The following is a 20,000-nucleotide window of genomic DNA, read 5'->3' as shown; positions in this document are numbered from 1 at the left end:
ATACCTTGTTTGAGTTAATAAAAATCATTTGTACACTGGTAATCTAATGGATACTTAATATTTTTGGTAATAGAAGCTACTTTATCAGAAAAGTTTTGAATTCATTTAGATAAGCATGAGAATAGTTCAATGATATACTTCATGAATTTAAAATCATAAGGTAGACAATCTCTTTGTTGAGACTGGGATCTGGTTTGAGTTTTTCCTACCTCTATACGGTAATCAAGAATGCAAATTTTGTTTTGTAAGAAACTACATTTATTGTGATAAAATGTAAGATTAATATTATTAGGTCTTTTCTGGACATCACAACTGCCTACCTTGCTCAACCCTTAACACTGCTTCTTTAATTTATTAAAATCAATTTATGTAACATAATGATAAACATATTTTGCAATTTTTTTTTAGGCTGATGTTAGACAATGTTTGCATTTTATTATGCAAAATACTAATATACTAGTGCTCAAAGTTTGACACTTTAAATCAAATAATTAAAGAATTTGTGAATGCATAAATAAAAAATTATTTGTTGATCATTTAGAAAATACAGTGAAATAATTTTTTTTGTTGATCATTTTAAAAATACATTTAAATCTGAAAAAGACCTTATTAGATAAAAAGCTTAAGGCCCATGCAGAATTTTTGCATAGCCCCTCGGGCCAGCACACCGCTGGTTTCTGGTTTTTTTATTTTTATCCTTTAGTCACAATAAACAATCATCTTATTATCATCTTTTCTTTTAAAACACTGGAAAACATCAGGTTGTTAGCCAGAAATATATATTTTACCACATTTTTTTGTTTGTTTTTTGCATCTTCACTTCCAACAAGGCTGCAAGCAACCACTATAAGAGTTGGAAGTTACTGTTAGAGAAAAGATGAAGTTTGTAGAGCAAGATAATGATTGACAGACGAATAGAACTAAAAGATTGCAAATTATATGAATCAGAAAAGCAAGATAAAGGAAGCAAGTTCCAAAGAACTAATGTTCGAGGAAAAAAACTGGAAAAATAAGAGTTTTTGGAGCACTTAGGAACAGCCAGAGAAAAAGGATGAGACTTAATTGAATGACAAGTAAAACGAGAATGAATTTTAGTAGATGGCACAAGAGACGCTAGCTCTATAGAGCAGTGCCCATTATAAAATTTGCAGAAAAGAGAAAGAGAAGCAACATTAAGAAGATGTGATAATGGTTGGAGGTTGGCTGCAAGAGCAGGTCCAACTATGTTTACAATGCGTTTTTGCCCCTTTTCTAATAGAGAGAAGGGTATCACTAAAAGATCTGCCCCAGATATGGCAACAGTATTCCATACAAGGCTGGATTTGAAATTTATCGAGATAGAGAGTAGAATCTGGAGTAAGAAAGTGTCGAGCTCAATAAAGGGATGCAACCTTAGCGGATGCTAATTTTGCAACAGATTTGATATATGGTTTCCAAGAAAGATCGTCATCAGCGTCAATGCCACCTTCGATGTGAGAATATATGGAAGATTGTTAATGTAAACTAAAGAGTATAAGAACAAGGATTGAACCTTGAGAAACCCCTGAGGTTACAGGATATGAAGAAGAGTGCTGTCCATTAAGGACAACTTTTATACTAAGATTGGAATAGAAGGACTTAATAATCTTAAAGATGTTACCAGATACACTGTAAGAAGAAAGCTTATGTTGAAGAACGGCATGCCAAACTTTATCAAAAGCTTTAGAAATATCAAGAGCGATAGCCTTAACCTCTCCACCTTTATCTAATGCAGGGTAAAACCTATCAGTTATTACTGTTTGCAAATAAGCTATAGAACAAGAAGATTGAAATCCATATTGATGATCAGAAAGTAAGTTATTAGATTCAAGATGAGAGATTAAGTGTTTGTTAATTAAAGATTCAAAATCTTTGCTTATGATAGGAAGAAGACTAATAGGACTGTAGTTAGATGAGTCAGATCGCTCTCCAGAATTTTTGAAAATAATGATAACAGATGCCGCTTTCCAGCAGGCTGGAAAACAAGACTTTGATGAGCTCTTATTAAATAATTTTGAAAGTATGGATGACAGCTCCGGAGAACACTTCTGCAAGACTACAACAGGTGTGTTGTCTGGACCTCAAGCTGTAGAAGAGTCTAAGCAGGAAATCACTTTTGATACACAATGCTGGCGTGATACGAATGTCAAGCAATGGATCAACCTGTTTGATGGCTATAACAGGTAGAACCTGTTTATCTTATGGTGAGGTGACAAAATCCGAACCATAGGAGAGAGATGAAATAGCAGATTTTCCCTTGTTATTGATACTGCTAAAGATTCTCCAGAAGTTCCAAGAGTTTAATTTTTGTGATGAAATACGAGATTTTATGACCTGAGAATAGCGAGTTTTAGCGTTAAATAAAACCTTTTTACAATGGTTTCTAGCAATAATAAACAGATGTCTGTTTTCTGGAGATTTATTTTGCTGATAGATATGGAAGTAATGATTTCAATTGGAAATTGCAGCAGCACAATGTAAGAAAAGCCATGGAGAAGAGTGAGGCTTGACCTGGAATTGCTGAGCGGGAATAAAAGATTTCATGCCAGCCTGAATCCACAAAGTTATGTAAGAAGCACATTTGTCAGCAGGAAGATGAAAAATATCTACCCAGAGGCTATCACAAAGAAAATCACGGAAAGAGTCTCATTCAGTTTTAAGGTAGATGTAAGAGGTACGATGATAGAGGGATTTAGATGATGAAGAAGAATGAGATAATAGTTTTAGAGAGATCAAACCGTGATCAGAAGCACCTAAGGGTGAAAGTGGAGAAACTGATCACTGACTAAGACCAGAAACAAGACATAGGTTGAGTAGAGAAGGTAAATAATTTGGGTTGTCTGGAAAGTGAGATGTATTTGAGTTAGGGATTGAGAAAGGCAAAAGTTGAGGTCTTAACGCCATCAGAGTCACTGACACTAGAGCTAAGCCATTCAGTGTGATGGGCATTTAAGTCACCAACAACAACGATATTGGCTCATGGATAAAGAGAGAGGGCTTGGTCAATTTGATAAGAAATAGCATTGAAAAGAGTGCATTCTTGAGATGTAGGAGAGTGATATAGAACAAAGAGAAAGGCCATAGAGTAAAGTGGTGCTAAACGAAAGCGTATAAAAGAATAGTCTGTAAATTTAAACCCAGTTTCACAACAAATGGGTTAAATCTTACGAATGTAAATGCCCAGGCTAAACATGTTAATAATGGAATCTTAACGAATTAAAGGAAGATAACCATCAATACTATAATTACAAGATGAGACAGCTTAACTTAAATTAGTGTCACAATGAGCAAGTAGGTCTGGTGGATTTTGCAGGAGAGAAGACTCAAAAGAAAAAAAGTCACTTTGAAAACCACAAATATTAGTGAATGATAGGTTTAGAGAACTTGGTGATGACAATGGTTTTTTGTGTTTCATAGTTTTTGGTACTTTAGTCATTCTAAATTTTTTAAAGAACTTGACTTAAAGCATAGTTAGTACTCAGTACACTATTTAATGGTCCAAACAATTGTCTCATTACTATTAATAAACCCTAAGTCGTAACAATGGGCTCCAAATGTAACCTCAACAATGCACACCAAAAGTACGAACAGGGACACCATCCATGCGCAACATGGCACTGTTAGTACTCTGATATTTTTCAGCTATCAATGGAATCAGCCTCTCTAAGAGCTACCACAGACTTTGGGAAACCTGACTACCAGCTGGCCTCAGAACTATAAAACTGAGTTTTAGAGCTGTACCCTCATTAGGAGATAATAGAATAAGTTGCCTAGTCATAAAAACACAGATACACAAGCAAAACCCATGCATTGAGTCAAGAAGATCCAGCATTCAGCATCTTAAACTTGAAACAATGTATTAAAAGTACATCTGCGCCAGCCTAATAGATGAAGAAAGAATGCAATAATTCATTTTATGAAAATTTTAAATTCATTTGGAATTCTATGGTATACTTAGCACCATTGAGCTGGCTAACACTCTAGATATCAACTCTGTTGCTGATGTTTTACCGCCAGTGTTTCCGTATATTTTGTCACAATTTACTTATGTAAAGTATTTTTTTTTCATTTTATTTTTATTTATTTTTTATTATTATTTTTTTATTTTTTATTTATTTTTTTATTTATTATTTTTTATTTTATTATTATTTATTTTTGAAAACGGATTTTTAAATATGGTTTTTGTTTTAAAACCTTACTAAATAGTTTTAATACTTTAAATATTTAAAGTTCGAATCAATCTTACTATTTAAAGTTTGTTGTTCCGTGCAATTGCCTTGTTTGTCAAAGTTCATGTTTCGGAGTTAAAAAGTTGAAGTGTAAAGAGAGTGTTGTAGCAACAATAAAGTAGTCTTCTTGACTGTAGTGGGCTTCTTGGCCTTTTTAAAGTTTTAATATATGTTAAGTCATGTAAATAAAGGCAGGGTTTCCTAAATTATAGCATTTGTAGTAATGTACACATTCTTAATGAAGCCAAGGTATGCACACTAAAGCTATTTTTGTCTTCTGATTTAGCAAAATAATAAAGCACTCCTTTTTGGGATTTTAATAAAGCTTTAATCTTGATCGAAGCTCTTATGAAATCTCAAAATTAGTTACTTACTTTTGCAAAAAAAACCAATCAATATTTTTGTTTTTTTTGTTTTGAGTAATAAAATTTATTTTAAAAGTTGAAGTAAATTATCATAATAGTTTAGTAAAAAATCAATCATAATTGAAAATTTAATATTTTATATTTTTTAGTTTCTTGTGTCATAAATTTGGGTTTCAAATTGAAAGTCTTTCACTAAAAGACAGTGCTATTGTTGACCTGTTTTATTATACACTACTGTATCCTTCTCAAATTCTTTTAAATCTAAAAATTCTGTGTATACAGATTTTTTTATATAAAAGTTTTTTAAATTTGTAAATCTTGTTGAAACATTGTAATGCAAATTCGAATATTGTTTTATACATAAATGCATACACACATATTCAGGGCTTGTTTTAAAATGTTATGCTGAATATTTATTTTGTTAAATATGTGTGGTTTTATGTACGCTTATGTCATTTTAGTTAAAAACTTTTTTGCTTGATAATAATTAAATAAAAAGATATCTTGTAAGATTTTTATAAATAAATTAATTAATGTTTTAAAAGCCATAAAACTTTGTTACAAAAGTATGAATGACAATTACGTAAAATTTGTTATTTACAAATATTCAGATAAAATTAAATTTTTAATAAACAAAGCTTTTTAATAAACTAACTTTTTAATAAACTAACCTTTTTAATAAACTAACTTTTTAATAAACTAACTTTTTTAGTCAAAATATTCAGTAACAGAAAAAAAAGTTAGTTGTTTTCAATACAAAGCTGATAAACGAAATGTAAAAAAGAGGTTCAATAAAGAAAATTATTATAACAAGACCTCACCTATTATTACATTCATACACAGAACACAGATAATATTGTTGTTCTTCTAAATAAATAAAAGTTTTGCCAAAAACAATAATTTCAATGAAGAGCAGACTTCAGCGTTGTTTAGCATTATAAAGAGAGTTCATACAAAGGCAACAGGTTGTTTAAGATTTATAATGATAAATCATGAAGCTAAAAAAACGATCATAAATTTTTCTTTTTTTTAGAAACATCATTTGGAAATTTAGAAGAGACTATTGAATATTTTCGTTTTCTACTTGGATGCCATAGTGCTAAGGTAATTTTAAATTAGTAAAATTAATATTGTTTAGCACCATTTATTTTGATTATATTTTTTTTTCATTTTTTTTTTATTCATGCTACAAGTAAAACAGTTTTAAACATTCAGTATTTAAAAAATTCTGAAAATTTTATAGAGACCACCATTTTGCATTCAGCTTTATAATTTGAATGAAATAAGCCTCATCAATACATACGTAGTAAAAACGTAAGAAATTTGTTTATTTATGTTAAGAAATTTTTTTTTTCTCATAATATATATATATATATATATATATTTATATATATTTATATTTATATTTATTTATCATAATATATCCATATATATATATATATATATATATATATATATATATATATATATATATATATGTATGTATATATATAATATAAAGATATATATATATATATATATATTTATTTGTATATTATATTTTTTTTGATTTTTTTTTTCATTTATGCTACAAGTAAAACAGTTTTAAACATTCAGCATTAAAAAGTTCTTAAAATTTTATAGAGACCACCATTTAGTGCAAAATGCACATTTGAATGCACATTCAACTATACAATTTGAATGACATTCTGAAATTTTGTAGATGTTATTGTATATATATATATATACATACATATATATATATATATATATATATATATATATATATATATATATATATATATATATATATATATATATATATATATATATATATATATATATATATAAATTATATTAGTCTGTTCTACAAATAGAGTGCTCAATGTTCTTAAAGAACAGAGCAATAATAAATATATAATATATAAATTATATATATAAATAGTATATATACATATATATAAATATATATATATATATCAACCCTCTGAATTAGGAAAAATGAGGTCGGCAATAATAAATGAGGTCGGCAATAATTTGCCTACCTCAATCTTTTAGAGGTCGGAAAAAATTATTTGAGACAAAGGTCTTACCATAAAACATAGAAACGAGGTTGACAATTTTTTGCTGACCTCAAACACTTTTAGGTCAGCAGTTAGGTCGGCAATATATAAAATGAAATTCCAATTTAAGGTTAACATAAAATTAAAACTCCCAACTTAATGTTAACAAAAATCCTATTCTCCAGCTAAAGTTTGCCAAGTTATATACAAAGTTTTATCATAGTTTTGAAAGTTATTTCAAATTAATAATTTTTAAATATCAGAAAAAAAGAAGACAGAACTGGTAACTTATTAATGAAATAAAACTTAAAACTTTGAAGAAAATTGCTTTTTTTGACATAATTTAGGTTTGGTTTTGCCAACTGCAGTTAAAATCAATTAACATAAATTACTTGGGATTTCCTCTGTTAGGAAATCAACTTGTTGGTCAAATAAAAGCATTTCTTTTTTTCTAATTGAGTCAGTGAACGATATAGCATTTCAAATTCTAATTTATCTTTAACACCTTGGATTGTAATAATTCAAGTAAGAAAATGGTTGGTAATGTTTAAATTTTATTATAATTTTGTTATAATTTTATATAACAGAGCTTTCTTAAACAGAATCCTTTTTGTTTAAAAAGTTATAGATTAGGGATGGCACTTTTACTTATTTTGATGTAAAAATGCGAATTACTTTTAAGCATAAATTACTTTACATAACTCATGTAAAAATATATAATTTACTTACATTTAAAAGTAATTCGTTTTATTTACATAAATAAAAAAAACTTAATTAAGTTAAGTTTTCTAATCTTGTTTTTCAGCTATCAGTTGTTCTGGAACAGACTAGCTAGAGCTCTTAAACATCCAGCGTTTGTGTAAATTTAATAAATGGACATGTTAACTTGTTTTCAGAGCCAACTGGAGAAATCCATTTTTTTGAATTTTATTTTTGATTTTACTTTATTTTCCAGACTTTACTTTGATTTTACTTTATCTTGACAGCATTTATGAGGTCCTGATGAACATGCATGTTAAGTTTGTTTCCTGGCAAGGGGGGTTGTACCCTTTTTTTTTTTTTAAAGTTGATGTTTATAACTTTTTAGAAAGAATGAGTTTTTGCAAAAAAGCTTTAAAAAGGCATTTTTTTGGTTTATTTGCTTTAGTATTAATTTTTTCGTTGGGAAGAAATATGTTAGTGGCCGTAATAAAAATTTACCATAAAGGAGCCGGGAATATTTGTAGCTATGCTGCTGCTTTTTGCTTCTCTTATTCAGCGTGCTCGTCTTCAGGGCTGTCATTTCCAGAAGGAACTTTCATTTTGATTAGATTAATTTTTAACAACTATCACGCTGAATAAAAGAAGCCATAATACAAAACTTAAAACAAAATTGCAAAATGAAGAGCCTTTTCTAAAGCAAGAACTATAAACAAGACAGTCTTTTATAACTTATAAATAACTTATAAATAACTGATTTAAATAACATCAAGATTAATTAAAAAAACATACAAAACAACCATAAACAACCAGATTCCAATCACATATTTAAAGTCAGGCCCATAGCAAGTTTTTTGTTTTTGTTTGAGAATTTTACTTTATGTAACAACATGGAGCAAACTCCAAATATTTATATAATCATGTTTATGTAAAGCCTTTCAAAAGTATTACAATAATCGGAATTTGTTAACAATAAACCCCTAAAATGTTTACCTCATTTTCATGCCATTAGAGTTACGAGTTTATAACATTTATATATACATTTTAAACTAAATTTTAGTTCATTAACAAATCTCTAATGTCATGCAATAATCTCTTAGTGTTCAAAAATTATGGCCATATAAATTTCGAGCAACCTCCCCAATTATTTAGGGGATATATTATCTTTAATTAGGGAATATTATCTTTGATTAAGTTATAGGTTCTTCTGGCAATCAAATTCTGTTCCTTATTCAAAAGTTTGGATCGAAAGTTTATTTAACTGTTATTTTGTGAATAAGTAATCAAATGGCGAAGACTTCATCGTTATAATTTGTCAAAGAATAATGAAGAAAATTAATTTTTTATAAGTGACTTTAGTCTACAAGATTTTTCATATTTTTTAAACGATATTATCAAATTAATTTTTTTTTAAAGTTTACTTTGGTCATTGATTTTTTTTTTTTTTATTACATAAAGACATTCTTTAATGCAGTGGCTAATTTTTGATGTTTATAATTTTCTTTTTTAATAAATTTGCCGTTACAAATATTTACTTTTCTTTTGTAAAATATACAAATGGCATGGGCCAGAAGAAGACAAAAATCGTTTTATCGCTAAGCCACTAATAATCCATACATAATAAAGTCAATGATTTTGGTTAATATATATACTTTTGGTAAAAAAACATACTTTATTGCCAGACTTAATTATGTTCTTGTTTATATCACATTAGTGTTTAGGAAATTTGGTTAGGGTGTATACTTTATATTATCATAACTTTTGAATTTTGAATTTTAAAACCTGTTGACTTAAATTTAGTGTAAGAAAATAAATAAATCAAAGTTACTAATTTATTGCTCAGATATAGAGTAGCAGATGTTTTAGGGTATTTTTGTTTCTAGGCTCTAATCACCACAAGTTTTAGTTCTTAATCTATGTATAAATCATTGCTTAGATACAGCTCGGATTATTCATATATTACGCAGTAACGTAGCAAAATATTATTTGCCAGTAGACAGACATGGCTCAAGTGCCTAATTTCTGTTTCTCTGGAACAATAGTTTTTACTAAAAAAAGGTTTCTAAATCTTGCGACCCTGGGCCTAGTTGCTTGAGGGACCATAAGTTTTGCCTAGACTGCCCTTGTTCCTTGTTAGTTAGGTCACCGATATTACACTCAGATAATGATATTTAAATAAATAGTTATAAATTTTACATGCCCATTTAAAATACCATAGTTCTTAAAACCAGTGCTGGATTAAGACTTGCAGGGTCTGGGGATATTTTTGATCAGCTGGACATTTTTCTTATTATAGTGGCAAAAAGTTCTTACAAAAATAAAGCATCATCTTAAAAATTTCGGAGCTCCTAATCAGCGGAACATGGGATTGTAGCCCCCATAATCCAGGACTGGTTTAAACGTTCCCTCCTTAGTTTTTCAATAATAAAAACTTTTACGCAAAAAATGTTTCAGCTTTGTCTGAATTCTAGACTTTGCTTTCTTGCATTACTGTTGTACAACATCCTGTCAAAGTTATTGTAGAATGTAAGTAAATTTACTTACATTATATAGATTACTTTTTATTTACTTTACAAATTATATAAAATGTAAGCTTATGTAATTTAAATTTTTTTTTATATAATTTATTTTTAATAAAGATTTTATTAAAAATAAATTTATAATAAATTAAGTCATTGCTTTTAAAATAAAAAGTTCCTACTTAAAGAATATTTTTTTTTTGTATATTTAATTTACATTTGGTAGTATATTACTTTTTTGTAATTTACTTTCATATGCAAGTTATTTTTTGATATAATTTTTTTTAGTTTGTTACTTTTATAGGCAAATGTAAATAACAGTTTGAGAAACTTTTATATTATGTAAAGTAATTTTCAAAAGTAATTAACTTTTAAATGTAAAAGTAAACAGCTTTTTAGTGTGACTTATTTTTACATGTAAAAGTAAATTACTTTTTGATCTTCTTTTACATAATTTACTTTTGAAAGTAAAAAAAACTTACATTATAAAGTAAAAGTCGTTTCAAAAAAATTAATTACTTACACTGAAATGTAAATTTACATAAAAAGTTTAAAATTACTTATGTAATTTATTTTTTCGGTAAAAATTAACTCGTATAAGTATAAAAAAAATTAAGTAAAAGAGCCATCCCTATTATAGATTAAAAAAATTTTTTTAATTTAAACATCTTTCCTTCTAACAAGGCTGCAAACAACCACTATTAGAGTTGGAAATTGCTGGAAGAGAAAAAATAAAGTTTATAAAGCAAGACAACAATTAGCAGATGATTTAAAAGACTGCAAATTATATAAATCAGGAAAACAAGATGAAGGGAGCAAATTATAAAAAACTGATGTTCAAGAAAAAAAAAAAATTTTTTTCGGAGCATTTAGGGACAGTCACAGTTAAAGGCCTAAATAAAAGTGTAAGACTTGAATGACGAGTAACACAAGAATGAATTTTAGTAGATGACACAACAGACGCTAACTTTTTAAAGCAGCGCCCATTATAGCATTTATAGAAAAAAGAAAAAGAAGCAACATTATGATGATGTGACAATCGTTGAAGGTTGACTGAAAGAGCAAGTCCAACTATGTTTACAATCCGTTTTTGCACCTTGTCTAAAATAGAAAGAGCAATTTATAGAGATAAAGAATAGTATCCTGAGTAAGAAAGTGGCAATTATGTTAAAGAGATGCAACCATAGCATATGCTAATTTTGCAATAGATTTGTTATATAGTTTCCAAGAAAGAGAATTAATTGTAAAAGACAAAGGGTAGATGACTTATCAAGTACATCACCGTTCATAAATAAAGGAAGATCTAGATTATTCAATAATGATTAGCTGAAAAAAACTGAGGTTTATCTGAATTAAAGTTCATCACTGAGAACCCCATGGTGTAGCTCAAGTGAGATCCTTTTCAAGCTCAAATACCCCCTCCAAGCAATCAGAGAGTGTTGGCTTCTTATCAAGACAAGAATAAATGGTAGTACCATCAGCAAACAAAGCCACTTAAGATGTAAGAACTTTTGGGAGATTGTTAATGTAAATTAGAAAAATTGTAGGGCTGAAGATAAAACCTGAAAGAACCTCTGAAATTACAGAAAATGAAAAAGAGTGCTGTCCATCGAGGGCAACTTTTATACTACAATTGTTAAGGAAGGATTCAGTAATCTTGAAGATATTACCTGATACACCTTAAAAAAAAAGCTTATTACCATTAACAAATCAGTAGTACAACAAGAAGATTGAAATCCATATTGATGATCAGAAAGTAAGTTATTAGATTCAAGATGAGAGATTATTTTTTCTTAATTAAAGGCTCAAAATCCTTGCTTATGATAATAAGAAGACTAATGGGACAATAGTTAGATGAGTCAGATTGCTCTCCAGAATTTTTGAAAATTGGGATAACAGTTGTCGCTTTCCAACAGGCTGGAAAACAAGACTCTGATGAGCTCTTGTTAAATAATTATGAAAGTATAGGCTACAGCTCTGGATAACACTTCTGTAAGACTATAACAGGTATGTTGTCTGGTCCACAAGCTGTAGAAGAGTCTTAGCAGGAAATCACTTCAGATAAAGAAGCTGGAGTGATATGAATATCAAGGAATGGATCAACCTGTTTGTCAGCTATACCAGGTAGGATGTGATTAGTGGAATCAAGAGGTAAGATTGATGTAAAGTTTTTAGCAAACAATTCAGCTTTGTCTTTAGGTGAGATAACATGATCTGAACCTTACAAGAGAGAAGGAATAATAGATTTGCCTTTATTTTAGAAACTTTTAAAAATTATCCTGCAGTCTTGGAAGCCTTAATTTGGAGATAAATTATGAGATTTCATGAGCTGAGAATAGTGGGCTTTGGCATTAGAAAAAATCTTTTTACAATGGTTTTTAGTAATAGCAAACAGGCATCTGTTTTCTGGAGAATTATTTCAGTGATAGATATGGAAATAATGGTTAGGATTGGAAAATTACAGCAGCACAATAAGAGGGAAACCATGGAGAAGAGTGAGGCTTGACTTGGAATCATCTAGAGAGAATAAAAGATTCCATGCCAGCAATCCAAGAAGTCTATTTTTATCGAAACACCATCTCTAGGCTTTATTCAACCAAAAGCCCCAAGGCGCAGGGGGTCTTTTAAGTCTGAGTTGGCTTCTCCTAGCCTCTGCCTAAAAAGTATCTTACAAGGCAGTAGGACAGGAAGCAGGTTGTACTGGGTTACCAGTTACCATGTTGCTATTAGCGGGATAACCTGGCCTGACATTTAAAAAGTTAATAAATTATTATGCTTTGCAGATTATTTACGATAAAACTGAGAGATTATATTTGATATTAGATTATATGATGTTATGATTGTATCAGAGATGATATTAGATTTTATGATATTAGATGTTATGATTGTTGATGATATTAGATGTTATGATTGTATCCGAGATGATATTAGATTATTTGATGTTATGATGATATTATGATTATATTATATATTATGACTATATTAGAGAATTTTAGAGAAACATAATTATTCAGTAGTTTTTAGTTACTTTATTTATTCCTTTACTAACATTCCAGGATTTACCAACATACCTTTGTAAATTTGTTGACTGTAAAATTTTCCAGCATTTTCTAGATTTTTTATAAAAATGATTTTCCATGATTTTCCGTGATTTTTATAATAAAAATTTTTCGGTATTTTCAAAAAGTCAAAACCATATCTATAAACATCCTAAACTCGAAACAATGTATTATAAATACATCTATGCCAGCCTAATAAATAAAGAAGAGGTGAAAAGCTGGTCAACAGATAGAATCTGTTTTGCCCCTTAAGTCTTTGCCTAAGAGGCCTTTCACAAGACAGTACCCAGATGCTTTTAATATCTGTCTAAGATGAATATTTTTATTGAGACACTATCTCTAGCTTTTACTCAACCAAGAGCCCCAAGGCAGGGGTATAAAAAATACATTTAAGATACTTTATGCCGAGGTTCCATGAATGTTTGTAGATATAGTAATAACTCTGATACCATTAAGTTCAATGCATTTTAGGCAATTTTTCCAGGCAGCCAGATTGCATCAACAATGAAACTAGGCAAGAAAAATTTTAAATATATTGTTAACTATGGAATTGGATCTTCAAAGCACTTTTAAAAATGCAAGTCTGTGCATTAGAATGGCTGGCTGTGCGTTAAGATAAATGTTTGAACAAAATTTTATTGATTTGAATCTAAGATGGATTTAGTAGTAAAATTATAATACAATTTTAGTAACAAAGTTGAAGTATGATAATGGGATTCTAATTTTCTTGGACATTTAGACTTAAAAAAATGATGGTAATACTCAATGATGGTTTTTATTGTTTGGATTTATCTACATAAGTATGGTTATTAATGCATGAACAACTTTCAAAAAAATGTTCACTAAAATTAATCAAAAACAAGTTTAGCATCATTAATTTAATTTTATTCGCGCTCATTCTCTAGCAAAGTATGTATAGAGAACATTTGTTAAATTTTATTTAAAGTGAAATAAATAATAATAAATAAATAGGTATTCTTGAGTTCTTTATGTGTGTTTACATTTTGCATCAAAATGTACTCATTTTTGCTGATTATGCCAAAAAAGTAAAGAAAGTTTTAAAATTTTTTAAAGTTAATTGATGTAAATAATAGTTTGTTAGCAAATAAAATCATTAAAGTTTATTTTTTTAACCATAAAAAAAAAGTGTGAAAATGATTATTGTCATCAAAAGAAAATCACTCAAAAAAATTGATTGCATGATAAGAAATAGAAATGCATTTGATTCAAGTTCATAATGTCAAGTTCATTATTCGTGTTAAGAAATGCAAATGACTTTGATTCAAGTTCAATATCCTCTATACAACTAGTTAAATTACGAAACAAGATAAAACTTATCATGACTCATCTTATCTCAGTTATGAATAATCTAATCTCAATTAGAAGTCATTTAGTATCGCTTAAGATTATTAATGCCAGTTTAGCAGAGAATGCTTTGACAAGCTAACAAACAAGTTTATAAATTCTTTGAAAAATGTTGACTCGAAACTTGATCAAGAGAGAAAGAATGTTAAGCATGATGGCATTTATTATGCTTTTTTATCAATAAATTTATTAACTATCAGTCAGAAACACCAGAGAAATAAGAAATATAGTCTAGAAAACAAGTTTCTTACTAGATTTTTGCAGGAGTTTAATTATTAAGTTTATTAATGCAATTAAAAAAATAAGAGGAAAACCATGGCAGGAAAAAAAGAATATTAGATTTGTAATAAAAGAAACTGGTTTAAAAAGGTAGGAAAAGAAAGAAATCAACGTAAAATTAGTTTCTTTTTTTTTTTGTAGGTATTACTTTATTGTAGCTATTTTTTGTCTTACAAATAAATTTTTTTTTTTTAAATTATTTTTCTTGATAGAGCAGTTTTAGAAATTCACGTTTTATTTGGCCATTATAATTTAGGTAAAAGATATTTCTTCTAAAGTACCTCAGGGTTAGGTTGGTTAGGTTGGTTTAGGTCAGGTTAGTATGTTAAACTTTAGAAACATAAGTAAAATAAGATAAAAATATTGTTTCTTTTATATTTTTTTAAAATTAGTTATATTATAGTAATTTATATTAGCAATTCAATGAGGTTTTTTTTCTTCTGGAAACCATGTATAATTATCATTAAGTATAGTAAACAAGTCAGGTGGGAAGAGGAGGATGGGGGGGGGGTTGAGATAAAGTTGGGTAAATGGCTTATGTTTTAAATTTAAGTCAGGGAAACATGTGTACAACTTTATCTATTAGTTTGACTACAGCAGAGGTCAGATAGAGGAGGTCAGATAGATTGGTTTATGATTACATGGATTAGTTTGTAAATCTACTTCGGAAATCAGCATTATGTTTGCCAGTTTCCATCCAAAAGACACCTATTTCGATTTAAAGGATTTGATAAATAAGAATGAATTCAGTAAACTAAACTTTCTACTGTAAATTTTCAATACTAACAGACTTATACCATCAAAAGCAGTCCCATTGTCCCTGACTTGAAATGTCCCATACCCCTAATGTCCCGTAGAAACAAGAAGTTGATTTTTTGCTGTACAGTTAACAGTTGCCCTAGCAACAAAAACTACAATGTACTTGAAATGTTTTTTAAAAATACCAAGTTAAATGTGTTTTTAAGAAAAGTAGGTTCAGTAATGAAGTGAGTGAGAAAACAATTGCTTAAATTTAAAAAAAAATCATGGTTTAAAGGCTTTTCTTTTTTACATTGAGTCCCCAAATTGTTCCATTAAATATCTCTGTGATTGAAATTACCAAAAAAATTATATTTGTAAATAGTCCATTGTCAACAGAAGTTTTAACCTGAACAACAAACTCATTAATTAAGACATCAACTCATTAAGACATTTTGAGAATGCTGCTAAATACAGCCAACTAAGATACAATCATGAGCTAAATCCATTTTACTCCAAATTCATATTTCCAGTTGATGATCATTGAACTTGCATTTAAACAAATATTATTTCTAATACAGATAGCTTTGCCGCCACCTCTTATATCTATTATGTATATAATGTGTAACTATCCACAGTTGTCATTTGTGATAAATTGAAGATGAATGTTGCTATTTGAGCTTTGATATTATTCCATCTGAAATCTGAAATAGTAGTTGAAGAAAAAATGCATTGAATGGTTTTATTTGTCTGTGACCCCCAAAGATGTCTTATAATTGGTTTTGAACCTCTTTTTTCTCGGTCTATTGAATTGACTCAAATTGAATTGTCCAGAAGCTCTTTTTCCATTTCTAATGCAGTATCTGAGCTTCCCTTCAGTATCTTCTACTTCTTTTTCAACTTTTCATTCCTGGCTTAACAATCAGCACAAAGTTTAGAAGGTACCAGCCTCCTATTCTTTGTTTGGTCAGTGTTTACATAAGTTCTATTTAAAATATATTTTTTTAACCTTATCCAGTAGTGTCTGAATGAAAGGCAAACACCACTAGTTGCTAGCATATAGTATCTTATTACAAAAGTACTAATTTCAATTTGTATATTAGTATTAATTGTGTAGGTGTGTAGGTAAGTTATTTTTCTTTTAGAAATTAAATAAAATTTTTTCCAGATTTATTTGAAATTGAAAAAACAAACAGAAAAGCATATATATATATATATATATATATATATATATATATATATATATATATATATATATATATATATATATATATATATATGCATATATATAAATATATATAAATATATATATATATATATATATATATATATATATATACATACATACATATATATTTGTATATATATATATATGTATATATATACATATATATATGTATATATATATATATATATATATATATATATATAAGTATGTATGTATATATATATATAAATATGTATGTATGTATATATGTATATATATACATATGTATATGTATATATACATATGTATATGTATATATATACATATATATATATATGCATACATATATATGTATATATATATACATATATATATGTATATATATATATGTATAAGTATGTATGTATATATATAAATATGTATGTATATATATATATACATATATATATATATATATATATATATATATATATATATATATATATATACATATAAGTATATATATATATATATATATATATATATATATATATATATATATATATATATCTATATATGTATTTATATACATATAAGTATATATATATATATATATATATATATATATATATATATATATATATATATATATATATATATATATATATATATATATATATATATATATATATATATATATATATATATATATATATATTTATCAAGTGTTGAATTATGCAATGGCAAATTGCGTTATCTGGAAAAATATCTGAGCTTCAAAATTTTAGTTTATGGAAAACTGTGTACTTTATTTTCAAGAGCGAGTTAACTTAAATTTGTGCAAAAAAGTTATAAAAAACAAAACAAAACAATAAACTTACAACTACAAATTAATAATGCTCTAGTCACTAACTGCATTCTAAAAGCAATAGCACTAATAGTGTTATTATTTTTGAAATGCAGTTATAACTTTAATATTTGATTCTTTGCTCAAACAACATAATTAATCAAAATTTTAATTTATCAGATACTCCAATAATATAAAAAACTTTAGGAACTTAAACAATAAAATACATTTTTCATAAATTATGACCATAAAAAATTTGTAATCACTTTAAATTGAGGGGTGTTCAAACATTATATGGTCTTAATTTTTGAACACTGAGAGATAATAATATGAAACTTAAAATTTATCGATAGACATAAGTCTAGTTGAGAATAGTACAAAACATTTTACCAATTTGTTGCTTTCAGGTTTTGGGAGCAAAAATTTTGGGCCTTTTTTTCCCCAGGCTCTAATTATAGCAATTTTTTGCAAAGCATCTTTTTTTGACATAAGTATAAACATATAAATGTTTGGAGTTTGCTCCATGTCTGGAAGTTACCTATCTCAAAGACCAAAAAATGATGGATCCACCCCTGTAATAATATTACTTTTATGATGCAGTTTGTGACTAAAGTGTTATTACTTTTGTAGTCATAAGTTTATTGTTTTGTTTTTTATAATTTTTTTGCTAACAAATTTAAGTTAATTTGTTCCAAGAAAATAAAGTTCACGGTTTTGCATAAACTAAAATTTTGAAGACCAGATTTTTTTCCCAATAACGCAATTTGCAATTGCCTAATTCAGCCCTTGTATATATATAAATATATATTGGGTTGGCATTCTGCAATGCTGATCTAACTGCTGACCTAAAAGTGTCTGAGATTGTCAATTTTTTTAACCTTGTTTTTTTGTTTTTTTTGTGAAAACGTTGTGTCAATATTTTTGTGTTGACTGATGCCAACCAAAAATAGTCTTATTTCTTTGATTCCAAGATCTGTATACATGCATGAATATATAACTAGCCTTCAGTCAATTTTTTTTACTGAAGATTAGGTTGCCAACGTCTTTTGTTCTTTTAATTTTTTTATTTAATTACTTGTTTTATTAATTAGGCATTAACTATTTTGATTATACAAATTGTATAAGTAATATTTATAAATGTATATATTATTATTATGTTATTGAACATTACATAATTTAGATAAAATATAAACTAAAGTTTGCACAGTTTTAATAATAATTATTTATATAATACTTCATTAGCGTACATTCCATCCATTCATTAGTTTATATTGCATCAATACATTTGTATACATTACATTGATACATCAGAATACAGTACATCAATAAATTAGTACGCAGTATACCAATACATTAGTACAATGGTTTCTTTAGATACTTTCGACATTTTAAGTTGTACAAGTATGCATTTACTCCTAAGGTATTAGATTTTATTAAACTTTCATAATAGTTTTTTATCCAATATGTTGCCTTTTTAATTGTATTAAATTATTAAAGATTGTGTTGAATATACAAGCAAGTTATAATGGTGTCTATGAAGATACTCAAAAAGGTTTGTTCATGTTTCTTTTTTAACCATATCTTCATATATATACCAAGAACCTACTGCATTTATTTGTACTTTTTTGGATATTTAGTTTGATATGATACAAAATAATAAATATTGACTTTTTTACCATTTTTACGAAATGAAAATAATTCTAGAAAATTTCATTTTGTTTTATATATATATATATACTTTATATATATATATATATATGTATATATATATATATATATATATATATATATATATATATATTATATATATATATATATTATATATATATATATATATATTATATATATATATATATATATATATATATATATATATATATATATATATATATATATATATATATATAACGACTACGACTACGACTACGACTACTACTACTACTACTACTACTTGATGAAAATCCTAATCCTAAAGAAAAAGTTTATTTTGGCATCAGTTAGACACCATTCAACTTAGATACGGAAGTCATTTAAAAATCTTTTAATGCCGTGAAATACAGAAATTATACCAAGCATTCTATGGAGATTTGGAATTTCAAAGTAAAAGACATAGATAGGGTTGCCATATAGTAATTTTCGAAAAAGAGGAGATTTTGCAACTTAAATGGTAAATTATGGTAAATTGCAACTTAAATAGTAAATTATGGTAAATTTTTAAAAAAATGTTATTTAGATAAATATAAATATAAACAGAATCAATAATTCATAAAATTCTTATTCTATATTCAAATATATCATTCTATATATTTTTTATTATGTATATTTTATATATTATTCAATATTAAAATATACCATAAAGAATACCTATTAGAATATAGCATATATTTAAAATATATCAAAGACTAATAAAAGACAAAATCTGTATGATTACAAGTTACAAAATTATTCTCCTTGATATAATTAGTCCTAATTAATCACTTGCTTCTAACTAATCACTTGTATCAGTTATCAGTATAACTGTCATCAGACCATTCATTTGTGGGAACAGAGCAAAAACTGTAAACAGGGGAAGATGAATCATACCAACTATACTTTTTTGTTGAACTTATCTTTTTCAATATGTCTTGTTTGATAACAGATACTTGTGTTATTCA

At 27.2% G+C, this 20,000-nt stretch overlaps 1 protein-coding gene across 1 annotated transcript in view; it reads left to right on the top strand.

Annotated features, from left to right (window-relative positions):
- LOC136085723 (cilia- and flagella-associated protein 119-like) overlaps nt 1–20,000 on the top strand; it is a 45,851-nt gene that overhangs the window by 9,874 nt on the left and 15,977 nt on the right. The window contains exons 5-10 of the mRNA XM_065807072.1: nt 4,762–4,848; nt 5,495–5,577; nt 5,646–5,716; nt 5,856–5,926; nt 18,721–18,766; nt 18,844–18,898. Coding sequence (XP_065663144.1) covers nt 4,762–4,848; nt 5,495–5,577; nt 5,646–5,716; nt 5,856–5,926; nt 18,721–18,766; nt 18,844–18,898 — 413 coding nt within the window. The remainder of the gene's footprint in view (nt 1–4,761; nt 4,849–5,494; nt 5,578–5,645; nt 5,717–5,855; nt 5,927–18,720; nt 18,767–18,843; nt 18,899–20,000) is intronic.

Source organism: Hydra vulgaris, chromosome 10, assembly GCF_038396675.1.
Source record: "Hydra vulgaris chromosome 10, alternate assembly HydraT2T_AEP".
NCBI lineage: Eukaryota > Metazoa > Cnidaria > Hydrozoa > Anthoathecata > Hydridae > Hydra > Hydra vulgaris.
The sequence above is the reverse complement of the archived record's forward strand: the minus strand, read 5'-3'. Positions and strand labels throughout refer to the sequence as shown.